Here is a 24,171-nt window from a genome sequence, read left to right on the forward strand (position 1 = left end):
AATTCAAGCTGCCTAATCTAATTTTCAAACTGATGAAACATAGAATGGAAAAAGCCAAGCAAATTCTGCCAAATCAACTGACTTGAGGTTACACAACCTTGTATTCACTGGTATTTTATCAATTATCCCTCAGTTATTCAATAAAAAGCATAACCTTCCTGGTAAGGTAAAGGTAAAGTTTCCCCCGCACATGCGTGCTAGTCGTTTCCAACACTAGGGGCTGGTGCTCATCTCCGTTTCAAAGCCGAAGAGCCAGCGCTTGTCCGAGGACGTCTCCGTGGTCATGTGGCCGGCATGACTAGACGCCAAAGGTGCACGGAACGCTGTTACCTTCCCACCATAGTGGTCCCTATTTTTCTACTTGCATTTTTATGTGCTTTCGAACTGCTAGGTTGGCAGAAGCTGGGACGAGTAACAGGCGCTCACTCTGTTATGCGGCATTTGGTATTCGACCCACCAAACTGCTGACCTTCTGATCGACAAGCTCAGCGTCCTAACCCACTGAGCCACCGCATCCCCTCAAACCTTCCTGGAGCTCAGGCTAAATTTTCTTGGCAGAGAATAGAAGTGATCTGCCATTCCTTTGTTTTGACATGTGTTTTGGACTTCTGACGCTCAGAAAAACACTAATAAAAGACAATAATTTTCCAAGTCAACTTTTTCTGCACAAAATATTCCTCTTTAGGCAATTTTTAACTTTCAAAAGTTGTGAGATGCTTGTTTTTCAGGTGATTTGTCTAAACCAAGGTGTCTTCAAGCTTGGCCCTTTTATGCCTTGTGGACTTCAACTCCCAGAATTCCTCAGCCAGCGTGCCTGGCTGAGGAATTCTGGGAGTTGAAGTCCACAAGTCATAAAAGAGCCAAGCTTGAAGACCCCTGGACTAAACTGTAGTGTAGGGAAACTAGAAGTACATTGCAATTACAAGCTATTTCTTTTCATATCTAAGAACATTGCCACTGCCTTGTAGCCTTCTAGCTTTTGCATTTTTTATATTACCTTTTTTTATTTGGAAGTTTAAATCTGATTTTAATTTATGCTTTTATTCATGTGTTTATATGGTTTTATTACGATGTTGTAAACAATCCAGACTTGTTTAGGTGAGATGGCTGGTATAGAAATTTAATTAATTAGTTTTTCTGTTTACAGTAGATAGTACTGTTTACAACCTCAGTGCTGTTTTCAACATTTCATTTTTCCCCCCTACACATACCAAAGCTGCTTTGTTCCTTTACCGGTGCTATACAAACCACAAAAAAAGAGGCTACAATGAATTTTCTTCACATCAAATAATGTAGCCCAAATATCTATGTACAATGCTAATCAGAAAAATATGTATTTGTAAAGGAAAAAAATTCTATTTTAAAATTTTCTGAAAGGCTAATCTATGGTCCATGTCTTGCATCCCCTACCAACCAGATCCAAACATGGTTAGTTTTCAAAGTCAGAAAACTACTGCCACCTACTGTGGCTTGGTGAAGATGGTGGAGCAGGTACCTTCCTAAGAGAAGGTAGTGGCCAGAATCCTATAAATCTACTTAGTTAAAAACAAATCTCAAACTCCAAAAGATGGAGGGAAAAGTTTACAAAATAGCTTTAAATTCATAGCCCAAATTTTTTTGGCCCTAATAATTATGAGTTTTCATTCCCAACACTTTTCTCTGAAGAAGAAAATGCTCTATCTACAGAATCTTCCAAGAGGCCAAAAACAGAATTCAGAATACTCAAGAGACATCTCTGTGCTATGAGTATCATCGATAAAAAAAAAGGCCATCTATCCGGACCCTGAAAGTGGGGGGCCTGTCCTTGGGAGGAGCATTTTACACACACACACACACACACACACACACACACACACACACACGTTGCTGCCGTTCCGATGATGTCCCCAAACTCTTTAAAAATACAGCTGTTCTCTCAGGTTTTGAGAACATGGAGATACATCTGATGGGTGTATTTTTTCCATCATATGAAGTTTATTTTCTAGACACACAGGGCTTATTTTATTGTTTTTTTTTCTTTCCAAATGCAAGCCGCCCCATATCATTTTGGAATTGGGCAGCCTTAAAACTAACTGGTCTATCCGTACACAGCTGGACTACAATGGAGCACAAAGTTTCCACTGCTAAGCAAGACACTGGTTGAGTTTTGCCCCATTTTAAGACCTTTTTGCCACAAGTAAATCACAGCAGCCGTTAAGTGAGTCATGAAGTCATTAAGCAAATCCAGATTCCCCCGTTGATGTTGCTTGTCAGAAGCCGGCTGGGAAGGTTACAAATGGGGATCACATAATCCTGGAAGAGTGCAACTGTCATGAATACATGCCAGTTGCCAAGCAGCTGAATTTTGCTCACATGACTGTGGGGATGCTGCAACTGTCGTGTGAAACTTGGTCACAAGTCACTTTTTTAAAATGCCATCGTAACTTTGAATGATCACTAAATGAATGGTTGTAAGTCTAGGACAGGGGTCTTCCAACTTGGTCCTTTTATGACTTGTGGACTTCAACTCCCAGAATTCCTCAGCCAGGCACGCTGGCTGAGGAATTCTGGGAATTGAAGTCCACAAGTCATGAAAGGGCCAACTTTGAAGACCCCTGGTCTAGGACTTCCTATATATAAGTCCATACAGCTCGGGGGCTGGGTGGTTCACCCAATCCATCAATTCCAAGCCTGTTGCTGATACCCATGCAAAGGATGAGAAGTGTGGCACCCTTAACTCCATGCTCAACTTTGCCCAAGTACAGGGAGTTCTTGACTTATGAACTCAATTGAGCCCAACATTTCTGTTGCAAAGTGAGGCAGTGGTTAAGTGAGCTTTGCCCCATTATACAACTTTTCTTGCCACAGTTGTTAAGTAAATCACTGCAGCTGTCAATTTAGTACACAGTTGTTAAGTGAATCTTGCTTCCCCATTGACTTTGCTTCTCAGAAGGTCACAAAAGGGGATCACCTGATGATCCCAGGACACTGCAACCCCTCATAAATATGAACCAGTTGCCAAGCTTCTAAATCTTGATCAGGTGACCGTGGGGCTGCTGCGATGGTCCTATGTGTGAAAAAAATGGTCCTAAGTCGCTTCCCCCCCCCAGTGCCTTCTAACTTTGAATGGTTACTAAGCAAATAGGGTATAAGTTGAGGTCTACCTGTATTCATGTATTTTTCTTGCCATCTATAGGTATACATGAAGGGACGCGGTGGCTCAGTGGGTTAGGACGCTGAGCTTGTCGATCAGAAGGTCGGCAGTTTGGCGGGTCGAATCCCTAGTGCCGTGTAAGAGTGAGTGCCTGTTACTCGTCCCAGCTTCTGCCAACCTAGCAGTTCGAAAGCACGTAAAAATGCAAGTAGAAAAATAGGCACCACTCCGGTGGGAAGGTAACAGCGTTCCGTGCGCCTTTGGCATCTAGTCATGCCGGCCACATGACCACGGAGACGTCCTCGGACAAGCCCTGGCTCTTCGGCTTTGAAACGGAGATGAGCATTGGCCCCTAGAGTCGGAAACGACTAGCACGCGTGTGCGGGGGGAACCTTTACCTTTTTATAGGTATACATCCAAACTAAACTGTGTTGTTCCTCTGGGCCACATATGTGCGCCTACGTGGGTAGATTCATAACTGATTTATTTTTTGTTACCTTTACGCAGTGTATATTGGAAGTGTTTGAGAGCTGTACGCAAGGAGATCTCATGTTAATGTATGCTGATTAGCCTACATTTAAAGTGACAATATTCTGTTCTATTCTGCTCTGTTCCATATTCTATATTCTCTTCCAGTTTTCTATTTTTTTATTCTAAAGTCCATACATCTCGGGAACTGTGGTTCACCCAAGGCATCGATTCCAGGCCTCTCGCCAACGCCGGTGCAAGGAGAGCCAAGCTTTCTTGGCCGGGAGGGCGGGGGCTGCTTTAGAAGCGCCCCCAACTCCTTCCTGCCTTTGCCAAAGCCCTGCACAAACCCAGTTAGAAAACTGGCTAACCCAGGGGTCTTCAAACTCGGCCCTTTTATGACTCATGGACTTCAACTCCCAGAATTCCTCAGCCAGGCATGCCTGGCTGAGGAATTCTGGGAGTTGAAGTCCATGAGTCATAAAAGGGCCGAGTTTGAAGACCCCTGGGCTAACCAGACCAAGCTTCAATGGGAACGAAGCCATGAGAGTAAAAAAAAACCCACCAAAACAAAACACGGGACCGGGCAGGGCAAGGCGGGGCAGAGGCAGCTGGAAAAGCCCCGGACGGGCCGCGCCCTGCCCTTCTCCTTTCGGCGAAGGTTGCGAACTTTTTCCTCCTCCCGAGAAACTACCGGGCAGCTCCGCCGCTTCCTCCGCCCGAGCCCGGCCTCCTTTCCCAACTCGCTGATAGGCCCAAACGCCGCCGCTAGCCCGGCTCTAGTCCCCGCCTGTCTTCAGCTCCGGCGCAGCGCGATGGCGGCCTCGGCCTTGGCGTTGGCCGGCGAGGGGCCACGCCAGCTCCGGCAGAGCCTGTGAGTGCGCCGGGCGAGGAAGAGGGGCGCGGGCGGGAAGCCAACCCCGCCCCGACTCCGTTCGGGGTTCCCGCGGGAGGCTGGGAGAGGAGAAGGCCGCTTTTGGCCGCCGGGTGAGGGAGCTCGGCGCCTTTGCTGAGCCGGCCACTTGCAGAGCCCCACCGTTCGGCTGGCGGTCTCGAATGAAAGGGGGACCCCCGCCGTCCCCCTTCCTGGGGTGGGAGGAATGTTTTTGAGGTCGCCCTTTGTAACGGCTGCTGGAAATCAACCCGCACGGATGGATTGGGTCTGAACGCGCGTCTAAGCTTTCACACGACCTTCCTCCCCCCCTCCCCCGCCACCCACATGGATTGGGTCTGAACGCGCGTCTAAGCTTTCACACGGCCTCTCCTCCCCCCTACATAACACGGAGCAACTGGAGCATAGCTAAATGTCTATGGAGATTCTCAGTCATCCAGCTCAGGGTTGTGCCAAAGGTGCTTTTTCAAAGAGGCAACTGGACTTTCTTGTTTGGCTTTGAAGCCCTTTCGCTTCTCATCCAAGAAGCTTCGTCCCCTCAGAGCTGAGGAAGCTTCTTGGATGAGAAGCGAAACGTCTTCAAACAAGAAAGTCCAGTTGCCTCTTGTAAAAGCACCTTTGGGACAACTGGAGCGCTAGCGGTAATAGGTGATTTGTCAGCCCTTTGTCCCCGACATATGGCACAAATTGCCTCCACCATATTGCAGAAGGGGATCTTGTCCAACCCCCTCTGTTCAAGGGGGAGATCTTATACCATTTCAGACAAGGGTTGTCTAATCTCCAAAGCACCTGAAAGCAGGAGAAGAAGCAACAGATGGAAACTAGTCAAGGAGAGAAGCAACCTAGAACTAAGGAGAAACTTCCTGACAGTTAGAACAATTAACCAGTGGAACAACCTGCCTCCAGAGGTGGTGAATGCTCCAACACTGGGAGTTTTTAAGAAGAGACTGGCCAGCCATTTGTCTGAAATGGTATAGGGTTTTCTGCCAGAGCAGGAGGTTGGACTAGATGACCTCCTTTATTTATTTATTTAATTCCATTTATATCCCGCCCTTCTCCGAAGACTCAGGGCGGCTTACAAGCTTAGCAGTAGCCTTCATTCTATGTATATGCCTGCTTATTAGGGCTTTCACACACACACACCCCAAGCGGCATTATTACAAAGTCAGCTTAATTGCCCCCAACAATCTGGGTCCTCATTTTACCTACCTGGGAAGGATGGAAGGCTGAGTCAACCTTGAGCCTGGTGGGATGCGAACCTGCACTAATTGCAGGCAGCTGGTGTTACTTAAGGAGGCATTAGCCCACTGCTCCACCAAGGCTCACCAAGGCTGCTGCTGCTGCTTCTTCTTCTTCTTCTTCTTCTTCTTCTTCTTCTTCTTCTTCTTCTTCTTCTTCTTCTTCTTCTTCTTCTTCTTCTTCTTCTTCTTCTTCTTCTTCTTCTTCCTCTTCCTCTTCCTCTTCCTCTTCTTCTTCTTCTTCTTGTTATTGTTATTGTTATTATTATTATTATTATTATTATTATTATTATTATTATTATTATTATTATTATTATTATTATCTCTTAAAAAGCATTGTTATTCTTTGAGAGTGGCTGTATCATGCCTGGGGAGTTATGTTCACACAATACACTGAACTACAAACTGAATCCTCTCTAGAAAGCAAGCTTGAATTCCCCCCCCCCCCCCCCCCCGGGAACTGCAGGGTTGGATCCAGGTTGTTCCCTTGTCAACAGTATAGAATGGATTTGCCAAAGCTGCTTTTGGGATTTTGTCAAATCTCCTGGTGGCCTCCCATTCTGATTTGAACAAGCTCTCATCCTTGCTTAGCTGTCCCAAGTTCACACAAGGTCACTTTTTTTTAATGTATCTTCTGCAAGCTGATTTAGGAATGGGTCAAAATGTTATTTGAGCTCCAAAAATGTGTTTATTGATACAAACTGGTAGAACTAACAATGGGAAAGTATATTATGCAAACCAGAGTTAATGGTTGGAGCTGCTGGCAAGGGTTAGAGTCTTTGAATGTTTCTGGAATACCTTATGCCTAGAAAATGTTTGTAAATCATTCATTCGGTACTTTTTGGAGTGTCAGTGGGCTAACTTAAGAATGCAGCTACTCCTCAACTTACGACTATAGTTGAGACTAGAATTTCCATTGTTAAGCAAAAGTGGTTGTTAAATTAATCACACCCAGTTTTATGATCATTAAGTGAATCTGCTTCCCATATTGATTTTGCTTGTCAGAAGCCGGCTTGGAAGGTCACAAATGGCAATGGTGCAATTTACACCAATTACAATGGTGTAAATACATGCCACTTGCCTAGTGTGCAAATAATGATCAAGTGACTGTGGGGATGCTACAATAGGCATAAGTGCAAGGACTCATTTTTTTCAGTTCTGTTGTAACTTTAAATGGTCACTAAATGAATGTTAAATTCCTGTTTGGATTTTTGACAGCGTTCTTTTCCTTTCACAGAAAATGGCTTTGGGCTTTGTGTACCAGAGAATATTCTTTTGCAACAGGTAAATTATTTGGCTTATTTTCTTTATGGGAAATTTTCTAGATTTTTTTTTATGGTAACATACCGGTATTTATAATACCTAGAAAATAAACTTGCAGTCAGATAAAAATAATGACATTATTCCGGCATTCTGCTCTGTGAGTCAGTAACAATAGGATATTGTTGGCATAATTATTGCAGAATTATTGAAATGCTTTTTATTTGAAAAACAGGTCAAAGGAATATCGAGAAAGTCCTCGTGGCAAACCGAGGAGAGATTGCCTGCAGGGTGATGCGGACAGCCCGGAAGATGGGGGTGAAGTCGGTGGCAATTTATAGTGAGGCTGACCGGAATTCAATGCATGTAGCCATGGTAAAACTCATCAGCTGACACTCTTAAGGACTGATCTTAAAGGAGCCAAATTATGGAGCCAAATAATCTTGAATGAATAATACATTCACTTATCATATTGTGGTTGGCTTGTTTTCGATTGATCACAATACAGCAGGGGTGTCAAACTCAATTTCATGGAGGGCCGCATCAGCATTGCGGTTGCCCTCAGGGGGCCGGGTGGGCGTGGCCTGGGTGGGCATGGCCTACTGGGTGGGCGTGGCTAGAGTGCATATGGCCTACTGGGTGGGCGTGGCCAGCTCTACATTGTTCACATCAAGGGTGCCTATGGGGGCCTGGGCAGGAGTGGGACAGATCTGAGGGTCTCTGGCAGAAGGAGGGTCTCTGGGCCAGGGCCAAGGCAGTGGGGGCCGTTCCCTCACTGTTTCCAGGATGGCTTCGTGGGCCGCATGAAACCAGTTCGCCTGCCGGATCCGGCCCCCGGGCCTTGTGTTTGACATGTCTGCAATACAGGTAGTCCTCAACTTAAAGCTATTTGTTTAGTGACTGTTCAAAGTAACAACAGCACTGAAAAAAAGGAACTTAAATGATCTTTGCAGGATTCCCATGGGCATGTAATTAAAATTTGGACACTTGGCAATTGGTTCAATATTTATGACAGTTGCGGTGTCCTTTTGTGGCCTTCTGACAAGCAGAGTCAATGGTGAAGCCAGATTCACTTAACCACCAGGTTTTTAACAACTACAGTGATTCATTAGCAGCTGGGGCAAGAAAGATCATAAAATGGGGCAAAACTCATTTAACAACCATCTTGCTTAGCAATATACATTTTGGGCTCAATTGTGGTTAGTCGAAGACTACCTATATGCAAACTTAACCATGGTGGTTTGTACAATGTTTAGAAGATAATAAGTTCAGGCTTTAAAATAGTCATGGCTTAGCGCAGTGTTTTTCAACCGTGGCAATTTAAAGTTACGTGGACTATCACTCCCAGAATTCCTGCACTGCTGGCTGGGGAATTCTGGGAGTTGAAATCCACATATCATTAAGTTGCTACGGTTGAAAAATACTGTAATCAGTGCATAGGGTTTAATCACATTTCAGGTCTAAATAAAGCAATGTTTATAATCAGTGTTCAAACTTTAATGTGAAGTCCTATGCATGGGGTGTCCATAGCAGTGGTCAAAAAAAGTTACCTCACAAATTATAAAGGGGTGGGCCTTTATTAGCATGGTTGCAACTGCCATTTTGTTAAGCTACCTTACAACTAATCCAGCTCAACCTTCTACTGCCTGAGTTTGTACTTCAAAGATGCATCAAAACATTGTGGAAAAATTAGCCTGAAACATAACACAATAATAAAATGATGGCATTCTCTTGTAGGCTGACGAAGCCTATTGCATTGGCCCAGCACCAGCTCAGCAGAGTTACTTATCCATGGAAAAAATAATACAAGTGGCCAGAAGGTCTGCAGCACAGGTACAGTTTCTGCTTTTTATCAACTAATTATTTACTTAAAATTGGATTAGTGCAACATAAGATAAGAGTCTGTGTAAGAGAATAAGCTCACACATTGCAGTCTTTGATATTCTGATTTTTTTTAAAAAAAAGCAGTTTAACTTTAATCAGCAATTCTGCTATTTTAAATGGTCTCATTTCCCATAAAGTTCTGTAAATATTCTGCTAATGCCCCAGCTCTTTCTGTGGTTAAACTCTGTGCCCTAATGTGCCTGCTAATTGTAGAGGTTCAGCCATCCTAACAACATGTAACTGTGCTATTATTCCATAGGTATTTTAAGTGCATCAGAAGGATAGTGCCTGGATGGCTTTGCAGATCACTCATAGCAATTGATCAGATTTTTTTTTACTGGTCGCACACAGTGGTAATTGGGCACTAACTAACCTTTACATTCTCCTATTGGTCAGCTGAAGAAATGACCGATTGAGGATAGTATTCTGAGGTCGGTGGCAATGGAAAAGATTGCAGGTAGCTTCAATCTGCTTTTGAGAGTTTGGCAAACAGAAACAGCAGGGCAGAAATTTCTGCATTTTGGAGGTCAGATGCAGCTTATGTAGACCTGCTAGAACAGCAGAAGCATCACGAAGCCTTAAAGCCTCACAATATGCCCGTGATATTTCCTATTTTAGGCTATCCATCCAGGCTATGGTTTCCTATCCGAAAACACAGAGTTTGCTGAACTCTGTAACCAAGAAGGGATAATTTTCGTAGGTCCTCCTTCATCTGCAATCAGAGATATGGGCATTAAGAGGTATTCTGTGTTACTTCATAGCTAAATTTATTATGAAGAGATTCTTTTGTTGGAACTACTAGATCAGACATGTCAAACTCGCGACATCACATGACGTATCGGGATGGTTTTGCCATTGCCGGCAGTGGGATGGGAGCAGCTTCCGGATGACGCATCCGGCCCGTGGACCGGCAGTTTAACACCCTTGAACTAGATTGTTCCTTGTATTTGACTTGGGCTGCCTGCTCTCTTTGATAAATGCAGTGAATTGACCCTTCGATCCTTTAATATTCTGAGAATTATGGTCTCAAATGAAATAGGGTCAGCACAGAGCACCCAAATGCAATACAGGCAGTCCTCGACTTACAACAGTTCATTCAGTGACCACTCAAAGTTACCACAGCACTGAAAAAAGCGACTTATGACCATTTTTCACACTTAGGACCATTGCAGCATCCCAGAGGTCACATGATCAAAATCAGACACTTGGCAACTGATTCATATTTATGGTGACTGCAGTGTCCCGGGGTCATGTGATCACCTTTTGCAACCTTCTGACAAGCAAAGTCAATGGGGAAGCCAGATTCACTTAACAACCATGTTATTAACTTAACAACTGAAGGCATTCACTTAACAGCTGGGGCAAGAAAGGTCGTAAAATGGGGCAAAATTCAATTAACAAATGTCTCACTTAGCAACAGAAATTTTGGGCTCCGTTGTGGTCATAAGTCGAGGACTACCTGTACAACCTTTGATCTAATTTCATGTAGGCCTTTGTCTAATTTATGGGGCAGTGCAGTGGCTCAGGGCACCATGCGACGGGGTCAGCTCTCATCCTTGCCCCAGCTCCTGCCAACCTGGCAGTTTGAAACCATGCAAATGGGAGTAGATAAATAGGTACCACTTCAGTGGGAACATAACCGTGCTCCATGATGTCATGTTGGCCACATGACCAGAGAAATTTCTTCGTATAGCCCTGGCTCAATGGCTTTGAAACAGAGATGAGCAACGATCAGCAGAGTAAAATCGGCAAGGATCAGCAGAGTATAAAATCCACAGGGGACTCCTTTATATAATTTAATTGAGGTTAAATTAGAGGTGGAAAGCGAAGGAATCTAGATGTAGTATTGGTTGATTTACAGGCATCAATCAGTCTTGACACTTGGTGGAGCCATAGATTTTCCTCTTGATCAAAATGGAATGTGGGTTTCTTTCTCAATACTGTAAGGCAAGGGTCTTCAAACTTGGCCCTTTTAGGACTTGTGGACTTCAGCTCCCAGAAGTCCTCAGTCAGGCACGCTGGCTGATTAATTCTGGGAGTTGAAGTCCACAGGTCCTAAAAGGGCCAAGTTTGAAGACCCCCGCTGTAAGGAAAGTGCATCAGTTGAAAGAGAGGTTGTGTTGTGGGAGTGAAAAGCTTTCTTGCACAGTTCCTTCTATTGTTGACACTGAACTTGAAGGTGTGTTCCCTTGAAGTACTTCTAAGGCCATCATGTCGGCGGCTGGAGTTCCTGTGGTGGAAGGTTACCATGGTGAAGACCAATCGGATAGGTTTCTGGAAGAACAAGCCAGAAGGATCGGCTACCCAGTTATGATCAAAGCTGTCCGTGGAGGTGGAGGAAAGGTAGTATCCATTGGATGATATTTCATCAATTAGTTCGCAGTTTGTTGCATCTCTGCTTAGGTCAGGATATAATCTCCTACCTCTGTATTGGTGCAGGAGTTAATCCGTGTGCTCACAGTACATTCATGCTGGCTTAGGAATTCTGGGATTTTAGCCCACAAGCCTTAAAAGTTGTCAGGTTGGGAGACAACCCTCCCCTACCATAAACATGTTTAAATACAGGTAGTCCTTGACTTAAAACAGTTCATTTAGCGACCATTCAAAGTTACAGCGGCACTGAAAAAAGTGGCTTATGACTCTTTCATGCTTGCAAGCGTTGCAGCATCCCCATGGTCATGTGATCAAAATTCAGCTTGGCAACTGACCCATATTTACGAGGGTTGCAGGGTCCCGGGGTCAGGTGATCCCCTTTTGCGACCTTCTGACAAAGTCAGTCAGAAAACCAGATTCACTTAACAACTTGTTACTAACTTAACAACTGCTCTGATTCACTTAACAACTGTGGCAAGATACGTCGTAAATGGAGCAAAATTCACTTAATGAATGTCTTGCTTAGCACAGAAATTTTGGGCTCAGTTGTGGTCATACGTCAAGGACTACCTGACCATTGGTTAAACAAGCTGGACTTGGATAAGCAATCACAATATATAATTTATTTTGTTAACATGACGCCAACCCAAAGCTGATTTAAGGGTTCCTGTTGCTTGTGTGAACTGAGTGTAGATTGTTGTGAAAGAACACACTCATGGGCAACAATGGACTATAAATAAGCCTGGGGGAACCAAGTTGTAGACTGCAAAGTTGCATTGCACTTTATCACTTGGTTTTTATTTTTATGTATGTTGCCATCTATCTTTAATTTTAAAGTTTAGAAAGCCAAAGATACATGCAAATGAGGTGCCTCTGTTGTCATTAATGTAACAAAAAATATTTCTTCCTTTTTTTCAGAGTAATTTATTTAATTCTTTTGCTAATATGAGTTTTCTCCTTTATTTCCCCTAGGGAATGAGGATAGCATTTACTGGAAAAGAATTTCAGGAGCAATTGGAATCAGCTCGAAGAGAAGCAAAGAAGTCCTTTAACGATGACGCCATGTTGATAGAGAAGTTTGTTGACAATCCAAGGTAACGCAACAGTCTATTGGGCAGCTCTTTATCACCCCCTTTGATAGCTCCGCTACTACGTAGGAAGTACATTGTAGATGATCTTGAAGAAAATATGCAGCAACATAAGCAATGAACATAAGCATAGAACATAAGCAATGTCAGCCATGCAAGGTAGGCCAGGCAGGAAACAGAACAACAGATTAATGGAGTTGGGAGGGACCTTGGAGTTCTTCTAGTCCAACCCACTGATCAAGAAACCCTATACCCTTTCAGACAAATGGCTGTCCGATCTCTTCTTCAAAACCTCCAGTGTTGGAGCATTCACAACTTCTGGAGGCAAGTCGTTCTACTGATTAATTGTTCCAACTGTCAGGAAATTTCTCCTTAGTTCTAAGCTGGTTCTCTCCTTGATTAGTTTTCATCCATTGCTTTTCGTTGTGCCTTCAGGTACTTTGGAAAATAGATTGACTCCCTCTTTTTTTTTGTCGGACCCTTAGATATTGGAACACTGCTGTCGTGTCAGCCCTAGTCCTTCTTTCCATTAGACTAAAAAGGTAAAGGTTCCCCCGCACACGTGTGCTAGTCGTTTCCGACTCTAGGGGCTGGTGCTCATCTCCGTTTCAAAGCCGAAGAGCCAGCGCTTGTCCGAGGACCTCTCCGTGGTCATGTGGCCGGCATGACTAGACTCCAAAGGCGCACGGAACGCTGTTACCTTCCCACTCTAGTGATCCCTATTTTTCTAGTTGCCTTTTTACATGCTTTTGAACTGCTAGGTTGGCAGAAGCTGGGACGAGTAACAGGCACTCACTCTGTTACCCGGCACTCAGGATGCGACCCGCCAAACTGCCGACCTTCTGATTGACAAGCTCAGCATCCTAACCCACTGAGCCACCGCATCCCTTCTCATTCTTCATTAGACTAGACATACCCAATTCCTGCAACCGTTGTTCATAGGTTTTATCGTCTGGTCCCCTAATCATCTTTGTTGCTCTTCTCTGCATGACTAGATGAGCCAATTCTACTTTATTGAAGGTTACATTAATAGAATCTTGCAAGTTTGAAAATATTTCTCTCCCCTGAGAACAATTTACAACCCCCAAACTAAGAATGGTTTCTTCTGAGCTCTTGCCCTTCCTACATTCTTGCTGTGGGCTTAGCTGCCTTTTATCTAACTGTTCTCTTGATGGTGTCTCGTTGCCCTGTCTGCTAAAGTCATTCCCAGAAAGCATTGCAGCTTACTCCTGGAAAATAGGAAAGCATGAGAAAGAAACATGATATTGCCAGCCTTGGTTCTCTTTCATATAAAAGGGAAGAAAAAAGAAATATCTTCGGGATTTCAAGATTCCATTTTTACAGCAATATTCATATTTATAAATTAAAGTTCTAGATTCTTGTGCCTTTTTTTCCCGACCTGGCCTTCCTTGAAGGGCTGACGTAAAAATCTGTGCGATAAGCCGTAAAACGCATGAAGGCAATTGAAAAAAAAAACAAAAAAGAAAATTGCTCCACATCTTCTCATCCAAACAGCAAACTGGAAAATCCCAGTTCTGCCACATTTGAGGTATGCATGCCTTCCCTCCTCATAATATATTTAACGCTTTATTAAATAAAGATAGGGGAAATGAATAAGCCTCATTTCTAGATCTAAAAAATCTTCAAAGTATCTGATGGATTTTGTTAGTCATGTTAAAAATTCAAAAAAATTTTGAATCGATGGACAGTATTATGGTCCCACTTACAAATTTTAAAATATGAAACAGGCACGTAGAAGTTCAGGTATTTGGAGATCAACATGGCAATGCAGTCTACCTGTTTGAAAGAGATTGCAGTGTACAGAGAAGACATCAAAAAATTATTGAGGAAGCTCCAGGGGTAAGTAGTCAGCTTTTGAAGAGATAATTCAAATAGCCATGATTCTTGTGTTTACTATGTTAGTATAATGTTTGTTTTTATGCTTGCTGTTAAGGCAGTCTCAGTCCAGTATTTCTGCAGAAAATAGTATCTTTTTCAAGGTCCTAAATTCTCAAAACATATTAATGTGGAATTTTCTTTGTACTGTATCAAACAGCGTGCAGTTCCTTTACAAATGCAGCTATCCTTCCTTTGTTTTGAGCATGGAAGGACTTACTTTTTTAGGAAGTTCTTACTGGCTTTATTTTCTATCTCATATGTTCCTAACATGCATTTAAATACTTATGATGTCTTAGCATAAGTTGGGTAGAACTATGTTGCCCATTATTTGCAACTCATTTGTATATTTTGAATGTTTCATGCATGTTAAGCTTTCTGTCAATATACACTACTTCAGTTAAAAGAATTTAACATTGCTCTTTCCAAAATACTGGAAAGTTGATGAAGTTGAGTTAATTGGGACTATGATGGGATTTAAATGGATATTAAGAAATACAGGTAGTTCTCAACTTAACAACCGATTGTTTAGCAACAGCTCAAAGTTACAATTGGCCTACTTTGGGGTTACTTAAAATTTGAATTTCCAACAGTTAAACCCCAACAGTCACATGACTGAGCTTTGGGCACTCAGCAACCAACCCACTTTTATGGCTGTTTGCAGCATGGTCATGTGACCACATTTATTTATTTATTAAATTTATTTTCCACCCATCTCGCTGCCAGGTGACTGTGCTTTGCAGAAAACCTGCATTTGCTTTGAGTTTTTGGGAAAATTGCACCCGTATTGGTGTGCTTAATGTCCACAGCATTTCCTTAATGACTGCAGCATTCGCATAACAGTTGCCGCAAAAAAGAGAGGTACAATTGACTTGTTTTTACGACCGTCACAACATACAGCCCTGATCAGCAGGCTCCATTATGGTCATAAGTTGCAGACTACCTGTAAAGAAAAACTTTAATACCAGTTGTCCAGAGTGAATATGCAGTCAGTAAAAATGCAAGGGTGCCTTGATGGATTGTGTGAACCTAACATAATATTATTGCTATCCTTGTTAGCCAGGAATTAAGCCTGAAGTGAGAAGGAAGCTGGGAGAAGCCGCTGTTAGAGCAGCAAAAGCCGTGAACTACGTAGGAGCAGGTATGGCAAACCCAACTTCCTTTTAATGCTGAACACAAGTTCATAGGGAAAGGTATTTCTCATGCTTGGAAAGAAATTACGTAAAGAATCTTGGGACTCTTTCTAGCCATCAGCAGGTTAACTCCCCTGAGAACTGAATAGGATTGGACCATATTTAGTATATAGGGGGAAAGAAACCTCAAGTTCAAAAATGACCCAGTTTTGCCTTCATTTTAGGAGATATTTCCCAGTGGCTGGAGAATTCTAGGAATTGAAGTCCATGCATCTTAAAAGTTGCCAAGGTTGGGAAACCCTGTTTTAGCCTCTCATACATAGAGCAGGTTCCCAGAAAAGAATTAAAGGTATCAGCAGGGTGTGATCAAAAAAAGTCAAAATGGCAGCCACAACAGACTAATCGAAGCACGTAAATGCACATAAAACCAGGCAGAGCTTTAACTGCCCTGTCATGGCCGCCATATTGAGATTGTTTTTTTTACACTCCTGACTGAAATCAACAGTCTGCCGTAAAATAAGATGCTTGGCTGCTGTAACCTCAGTTTAACTCTGCTTAAAGGAGGGCACCCCATGCTGGCTAAGTAATTCTGGGAGTTGAAGTTCCTACATTTTAAAGCGACCAAGGTTGAGAAACACTGCTATAAGGGTTTTTTTCTACGTTATTTGCATTTTGGAGAGTTCAGATGCCAGTTCAGCAAAACATGTTGCAATATATCACAACTGAGTCTAATAGCTTTTGAAGGAGCTACATGTTAATTAAACTGAGAAATGTTGCTTTCTGAAGGATTTCTCAGGTATACACAGTGGCGTAGCGTGGGGGGTGCAGGGGGGGCCGGCCGCACTGGGCGCAACATCTGGGGAGGGCGCGCTCGCACTGAGCTGCTCAGGGAGCCCCAAGGGCTGCACAGAGTCGGCTTGGCTCCGCTCTCGAGCTGCTCTTTCTTGCAAAGCGAAACAAGTCCGGCAGGTGAGATGGGCGGCCACATAAACTGAATAAAATAAATAGAAGCGCCCAACTCTCCGCCCAGGCTCAGGCCAACCGCAAGCGCCCCACAGGCGCCCCGGCAGGCTTGGCCGAGTGAAGACGGACCCGCCGGCCGGCCGGCCGGCCTAGCTTCATGTGCATGCGTGGCTTTATTTAGCGGGGCTCACGTGCGAGCTTGAATGCAGCGGCTCTTGCAGGTCGGAGCCCCGCCCAGCCGCCCTCGAGAGGGACCCGGAAGCATCCCGCATGCGCGCGACTCTTCTTGGAAAGTCTACGCCGCTGCGGGGCGCGTCTTTTCGGCGGTGCCATGACGTCACTTGCCTTGCCCTGGGTGCTGACAACCCACGCTACGCCACTGGGTATACAAATAGATAAATAATTAGTTTGATTTATAATGCTTACTTTACAGAGCGAAATGCAGGGACAGCTATACTGGGATTGTATTCATTTGCAGTTTTAAATATTCCGACCTTTGTATACTATGCCTTTGTTAAATATTTTAGGAACTGTGGAGTTTATCATGGACAGTGCACATAATTTTTATTTCATGGAAATGAATACCAGGCTGCAGGTAGAGCATCCGGTTACAGAGATGATCACAGGGACTGACTTGGTGGAATGGCAATTGAAGGTAAGAAGCGTAGGAGTTCTGTTGGATTCTCCAGAAGCAAGGCTGTTCTTTCACTTGGGACCATTAATTACATTATTTCTGTAGAAATATTCAGAGAAGGAGTTTGGGGATTATTTTTTCTTAGGCTTGGGCAGAGGGTGGCACCGTGCATATCCATTCTCCCCCATTTAATTATACACTCTCACATGTGCATGGTGTGAGTTTTGGGGCTTTGTGAGTTTCTGCATTATGAAAATGAAGGATGGAAAGTTTAGCTGGTTTACAATATCATTGGGACAGACTTCCGCTCGTAGTCCTTGAGAGGCACAAATTTCCAACTGGAAAAGCAAAATTTGGGAGAGCACAAGAGGTTTTGTCCACAAAAGTCTGTGCAGATAAGGAATTCACAAATGTATTTATGAGTAGGATTTTTTTCAGCAGCAGCTAGCACCTTCACGCCTACACAAACAGGGCCACTAGTGTTGTGTGGGTGCACGTGGCCCTGTTTTGGCGTGTGCACGTGTGTGTGCAAATTTCCCAGCTGTTCCCTTTGCCTCCGGGATGCCAGCATGAAAAGGTTGGTGACCTCTGGCTTAGAGAGTGCTGTAAAGCGGTATATAAGTCTAAGTGCTATTGCTATTAAGCTATGGGTTGTTTTTGCAGGGTTGTCTTTAATTTTTTGGAATTCTATCTAAGCATCAAACAAGAAATTTGTGACTTGACTATTCCTTTCAGCTCTACGTTCTATTAGAAATGCTGTTGTTAAGTTATGAACAGAGTTGGAGGAAACAATTTAATGCAGGTTGCTTTCTATCAGTTAGCTTTTTTCCAGAAGCCTTTCCATTTCCTTGCCCGTGATCAAATATTTTTTCCTGAAGTTTTTTTTATATTTTTTATATTTTATATTCCGATTCCCTAATAATCTGCTTCAAATTTTGCAGGTTTCAATTCTTCCATCTCATACTGGGTAAACGTTTCTGGGATTTTCCCTTCTTTATTTATCTTATTATTTTGATTATAATTTTTTAATGTTTTAATTCTATTTTTATACTGTTGTAAGCCCGCCAGAGTCACTTGACAATGTGATGGGCAGCATATAAATTTAATAAATAAAAGTAAATAAGTCATGGTGCAGAGAAAATGAACAGTGCTGTTCTTTACAGGTTGCTGCAGGAGAGAAGATTCCTCTGACTCAGGAAGAGATTGTCCTCAAGGGACATGCATTTGAAGCCAGGATCTACGCTGAAGATCCCAACAACAACTTCATGCCAGGAGCTGGACCGTTACTCCATCTGTCCACACCATCTGCTGACAGCTGCACCAGGATAGAAACTGGGGTAAGACAAGGTAAAATGAAACCCTCTCACTGGGATGGGCAGAACTGTCTTCTGGTTTTAAAAGGCAACCTGCCGATGGTTGCCTTTGTTGAAACGTGACGGGTGACCAACGTTGTTGATTTCCTGCTACTAGTACCAAATTAAGGGCCTACGACAGACATGTCAAACACAAGGCCCGGGGGCCGGATCCGGCCCGCAAAGTGGTTTCATGTGGCCCGCGAAGCCATCCTGGAAACAGTGAGGGAACGGCCCCCACTACCTTGGCCCTGGCCCAGAGACCCGCCAGAGACCCTCAGATCTGTCCCACTCCTGCCCAGGCCCCCATAGGCACCCTTGATGCAAACAATGTAGAGCTGGCCACGCCCACCCAGTAGGCCATATGCACTCTAGCCACGCCCACCCAGTAGGCCATGCCCACCCTGGCCATACACACCAGGCCCCCTGAGGGCAACCGTAATGCTGATGCGGCCCTCAATGAAATTGAGTTTGACACCCCTGGTCTACGACAACTCGCCACAGCCAACTCACTGCAGCCAACTTGTCGCAACGAACTTGCGGCAGGAGACTTTGCCATGGACAACTCGCCGTGGGACAAAGGTTACACTAATGTGGAAGAAATAGCGGAATAGAATCATTAAAGAAAGGATGCCAAAGGAGGGACAAAATGAAAGGCGAATGACAAAAATGAAAATATTTTTGAAATTATTTTAAATAACTAAATTGAATTGTTGAATTGTCCCATGGTGAGTTGGCCATGTCGAGTTGTCCGTGGCGAGTTGGCCGTGACGAGCTGTCCCATTCCCCCAAATCAAGTTCTCTTTTCTTCAAATGTTGAGGTTAAGATTCGTGGCTCTCCTTGCCACCAGTTTCAACAATACCTTCTCCAAGAGTTTGATTTTGAAATGTTCTGCAATTTTTCAGTAGAATCTCAGTACAGGTAATCCTCGAATTACGACCACAATTGAGCCCAAAATTTCTATTGCAAAGTGAGACAGTTGTTGATTGAATCTTGCTTCATTTTATGACCTTTCTTGCCACAGTTGTTAAATGAATCTTTGGAGTTCTTAAGTTAGTTAGATGGTTAAGTGAATCTGGCTTCCTCATTGATTTTGCTTGTCAGAAGGTTGCAAAAGATGATCACATGAGCCGGGACATGGCAACTGTCATAAATGTGAGTTAGTTGCTAAGGGTCTGAATTTTGATGATGTGATACTACAACGGCATAGGTGTGAAAAAAGATCATGAGACTTTTTTTTCAGTGCCATTGTAACTATGAACAGTCAATAAATGAACTACCTATAGCATGCCTCTGTGGGGTAGAAGTACTTCATTGCTAATCTAGAATGATTCTTTCTACTGTCGACATTACACTTGATATTGTGGATCTAGAATAGTTCCTAGACTTGTTCTTTCAAGCTGCAAAACATTCATACATAACTGTGAGTAGCTTGCCTGAAAAGTGTTGCTTAGTTTACTGCAAATGTCTTAAGCTGTGACAACATGGAAAATCCAGTGGCTCCTTCCGAGGGAGATGGGCACTTCAAAAATGTGAAATATAAATAAATATTTATTCTGGCAAATCATTTTCCCCTGATGTTTCTATTTCAGGGGATGAGGTTTCTATACACTACGATCCGATGATTGCTAAATTAGTTGTTTGGGCAGAAGATCGCCCAGCTGCTTTAAGGAGATTAAGATACTGCCTTCAACAATATAATGTAAGTGTAAAACTCTTTTAGGTGTTTAAAATGGCATCCCTGATAAAACATTTTCCAGATTTCCCTTCTCTGATGATCAGGCCTGTTATATCTGGGAGTCATTCAAAAATGGTTTGCCATTGCCTCCTTCCTAGGGCTGAGCGAGAGTGCCTGGCCCAAGATCACCCAGCTGGTTTTGTGCCTGATAAAGGTAAAAGTAAAGTGACTTCCGGTAGCGCTGCCACACCGAATGACGGTGTTCTGAAGCCGCCTGATCTTAGGATGCGTTAGAGCGCCCGGAGGCAGCGAAAATCAGCTGTCCCGTGGCGCCGAAGTCTCTCCCTCGGGAGAAGAGGGAGAGATGAGCCTGTTTGGGTAGAGGTAGAGCTCCTCTATGATTCCCCCAACGAGTTTGGGGGCTAACAGAGTGAGTTCCCTCGGAGCCCAGGCTTTCTCCGCTCCCAGGACGCTTTCACTCCATAAAGGAGTGGAACTAGAAGCGACAACTACATCTGCTGCTTAGATGGGACTGTGAGTATTTTTTTTTCTTTGAGAAGCAGGCAGAGCGAAGCAGGAGGATTTGAATTTTCAAGTTGGATTTTAACTTTAACTCAGACTCATTATCTTCTTCAAGTTTTAAGCTGATGGGAATGGAGTAAAAATGGCGCAGGAATGTTGCTTTCTTGTGTGAATTGACTGTTTTGGAAAATTGTTATATTTTGCAACATAGCAAGAGATACAATTTGCAACTGATTTTACCCAGTACCAGATTTTGTGTATTTGAAAGCTTGTCCTTTTTTTTATTGAAGGATAAGGAACTTTGGGAAAAAAAACTTTTATTTTTTCTCCCTTCTCCTTTCTTTTTCCCCCTCTTTTTGAACTTTAATTCTGCTGGGAGAAAGAGGAAATCGAAACCTAAGAGATGGCTGCAAGGCGTGGGGGAGGCCCTACAATCTCTAAAAGTGTTATTTCTTCACCTTTACCACAAGCTGCAGGGCAAACTGCAACGAAACCTACAGTACAACCACCTTCCCCCCCCACCACCTGCATTTACATTGGCAGACATTCAGCAAGTTGTGATGCAGTCAACACAAGTATTAACACAAGTATTACAGCAAGAAATAAAGGAAACAAAGGAAGAATTTGTTAATCAAGACAAACAGATGGGGGAGGATATAGTGCTTGCACTCCAGGGCTTGGCTGCACATATTGAACGCCTGGATGTTCGTGGAGAATCTGGAAAATAAAATAATCAGTGCTGAACAGAAAATAGATAGAGCAGAGGTTAAAATTGATAGAACAGAAGATGAAGTCATCATATCACAATATAGAAACATGGAGTTTGCTTTGCGCATCAGAGGCCTTAAAGAGAATCCTAAAGAAGATTTGGAATGGGAAGTGGTACAAGCAGTGGTTCCTGTCTTGAAATGTGAACCTGAAGAATTACTTAAAGAAATGGATAAGACATTTAGGGTTAATTCCTGGATTGCTAGACAGAAAAATTTACCTAGAGATGTAGTGATTTATTTTTCCAGGAGATCAACTAGAAATTCTATTATCCAGGCTTTTTATCGGGAAAGATTTCAAATTGCAGGCCAAGATATTATAATTTTAAAGGAGATACCTCCAAAAATTCTTAGAAAAAGGAAAGATTACGCTTTTCTGTCCGATGAGCTTAAGAAGCGACAAATTCAGTAATTTGTTGTTGAATTTGATAACAGCAGCACGGTTACTGGTGGGACAATATTGGAAGAAGGATAGTTTGCCTACTATAGAAGAATGGGTGTTTAAAGTATTGAATCTTGCAGAAATGTCTAAGATTTCTGCTTATTTGAAGGATCATTCACAGGAAAGATATATTTCAGTTTGGAGGAGATGGATAGATTATATTCAGAATAAATATGGGACTAAAAAGTTCCATTTAGCTTATGAGTAGATTTTAGAGGGATATTGTTATTAATTTCAGTGTTAGTACTTTGTATGTATCTATGTTAAAGGGGAGTTAAAGCACATTATGAATTTGGTTAATTTTATATTATGGATAATTTTAGTTAGAATATGATTATTATATCTATAACCCTGTATTTAGCTCTGGGAAGTGGGGGGGAAGGGGGGTGGTTTGGGTGGGTGGGTTTTGGGGATATGTATTGTAAAATCTTTTTTTGTAAAACTCTTTAATAAAAAAACGGTAAAGGTAAAGGTTCCCCTGCACATGCATGCTAGTCGTTTCCGACTCTAGGGGCCGGTGCTCATCTCCGTTTCAAAGCCGAAGATACAGGACTATAATTCATGGTTTCCTGGTTTCTAGCCTGGTGCCTGAACCACTACACCAGGGGTGTGAGACTGCTGGCCCGTGGGTCGGATGCGTCATCAGGAAGCTGCACCCACCCCATTGCCGACAATGGGAAAAAAACTTCAATAACGTCGTGCGACCTCGTGACGTCACAAGTTTGACATGTCTGTACTACATCAAAGTGACTCTTCAGATGTAGTTACCCAAAATCTCACCACTACAACAGGTGAAAGCCAGCAATTGGGTTGATGGAAACCATCCTGAGACATTGTTAATCGATTGCTCAGGGATCCAAGTCATACCCTGTAGGATTTTGATTAGTCTCCTTCCTCCCCTCCCCCATCCTTGCAATCTACACATTGGCTACCATTCTTCTCTGCTACTTGCTACTCAGTGTTGAGCACACCTTCAGAATATCCATCCTTGAGAGATTTCCACAAAATATGGAAGACTATGGAATATACTAACAGACCTTGGGATCGAGATTTACCCCCATTCATTTTGATGTTCCAAAAGTTGCTTAAGACCAAAAGTTTTCTGTCAGTTGGAGAATAGGTAACTGTCACCATCTTAGCATATTTACATTTTCAAATTCATTCCTTTGTTTTGCTTTTGTACTTCGGTGGTATACTTGTACCTCTTCATTAGTATTAGAATATATTTTCTGGAACTATTGCTTTATTTTTTTCCATGGTAGATATTTTAATTGAATGGTTGTGCACATGTATAAACGACCACGAGGCTTTACCAACATAGCAGTATGCAAGCTGAACTGATGAATTAATCTTTTGGTCTTCCATACGTGGCTGCAGATTTATTAGTTTATTAGTTAGGACCAAAGAGAATCTGTTGGCTGATTTGCCTTTTCCTTTCCTTCCATGACAGATTGTTGGACTGAGCACCAATGTGGATTTCTTACTGAATCTCTCAGCCCATCCAGATTTTGAGGCTGGGAAGGTTCACACTAATTTTATCCCTCAACACCACAGTGAGCTCTTTCCACCCAAACGACCAATTTCAAAAGTGGCTTTGTGCCAGGCAGCTCTTGGGCTCATTTTGAAAGAGAATCTGGTGAATGATACCTTTAGACTCCAGTCAGAAGGTAAGAAAGCGGACGCTTTTTCTGTTTTATTGCTGAAAAATGTGCTTTACATATTGCTTACCTACAGTGCACATCAGTGTTTCTCAATCTTGAATCAACTTTTAAGATTTATTTATTTATTTAGATTTATATACCGCCCTTTCCCGAAGGACTCAGGGCGGTTTACAGGGCATTTAAAAGAGAGTCAATACAAACGTTAAAACAAATTAAAAAGATTAAATAAAACCCTGAGAACAGTAAAAACCCAATTAAAATTAAAATTAAAAGATTCTCAGCCTGGGCCAGAGAGCTCGAAGAGCCAGGTCTTCAGGTCCCGGCGGAATGAACGGAGGTTGGGGGCAGTCCTAAGCTCCGCAGGCAGCTGGTTCCACAGGGCAGGCGCACCCACTGAGAAGGCCCTACCCCTGGGTGTTATCCGCCGACAATCTTTAACCGGCGGCACCCTGAGAAGAGTGGGAGTGCACTGGATGAAGGGAGCTTGATGCTGGCAGCAGGTGTTCCCTCAAATATCCCGGACCCTCGCCATTTAGGGCTTTATAGGTCATTACCAGCACCTTGAATCTCACCCGAAGGGCAACCGGAAGATGTGTGGACTTTAACTCATTCTGCCTGGGGAATTCTGGGAATTGAAATCCACATATCTTAAAGCGGCCACAGTTGAGAAACACTCATGTACTTTAAAACCTGCCGGTGTGTCTGTGCATCCTGTTGAATTATTTTTCATTTGATTATCTTGGGGTAGCTGCAAAATGGAATAGAACACATAACCTTATATGCATA

At 43.1% G+C, this 24,171-nt stretch overlaps 2 protein-coding genes across 3 annotated transcripts in view; one reads left to right on the plus strand and one right to left on the minus strand.

The window, feature by feature from the left end:
* ATP11B (ATPase phospholipid transporting 11B (putative)) overlaps positions 1-24,171 on the minus strand; it is a 412,741-nt gene that overhangs the window by 240,875 nt on the left and 147,695 nt on the right. The window lies entirely within an intron of this gene.
* Positions 4,262-24,171, plus strand: part of MCCC1 (methylcrotonyl-CoA carboxylase subunit 1) — a 33,904-nt gene continuing 13,994 nt past the window's right edge. For both annotated transcript variants that reach the window (XM_083363938.1, XM_083363939.1), the window contains exons 1-13: positions 4,262-4,475; positions 6,969-7,015; positions 7,227-7,366; positions 8,729-8,824; positions 9,494-9,615; positions 11,071-11,218; positions 12,221-12,342; positions 14,085-14,196; positions 15,292-15,373; positions 16,856-16,983; positions 18,126-18,309; positions 19,908-20,017; positions 23,175-23,391. In XM_083363938.1, coding sequence (XP_083220064.1) covers positions 4,417-4,475; positions 6,969-7,015; positions 7,227-7,366; positions 8,729-8,824; positions 9,494-9,615; positions 11,071-11,218; positions 12,221-12,342; positions 14,085-14,196; positions 15,292-15,373; positions 16,856-16,983; positions 18,126-18,309; positions 19,908-20,017; positions 23,175-23,391 — 1,567 coding nt within the window. In that variant the 5' untranslated portion in view covers positions 4,262-4,416. The remainder of the gene's footprint in view (positions 4,476-6,968; positions 7,016-7,226; positions 7,367-8,728; positions 8,825-9,493; positions 9,616-11,070; positions 11,219-12,220; positions 12,343-14,084; positions 14,197-15,291; positions 15,374-16,855; positions 16,984-18,125; positions 18,310-19,907; positions 20,018-23,174; positions 23,392-24,171) is intronic.

The sequence above is a fragment of the Vipera ursinii genome (assembly GCF_947247035.1).
Source record: "Vipera ursinii genome assembly, chromosome: 5".
NCBI lineage: Eukaryota > Metazoa > Chordata > Lepidosauria > Squamata > Viperidae > Vipera > Vipera ursinii.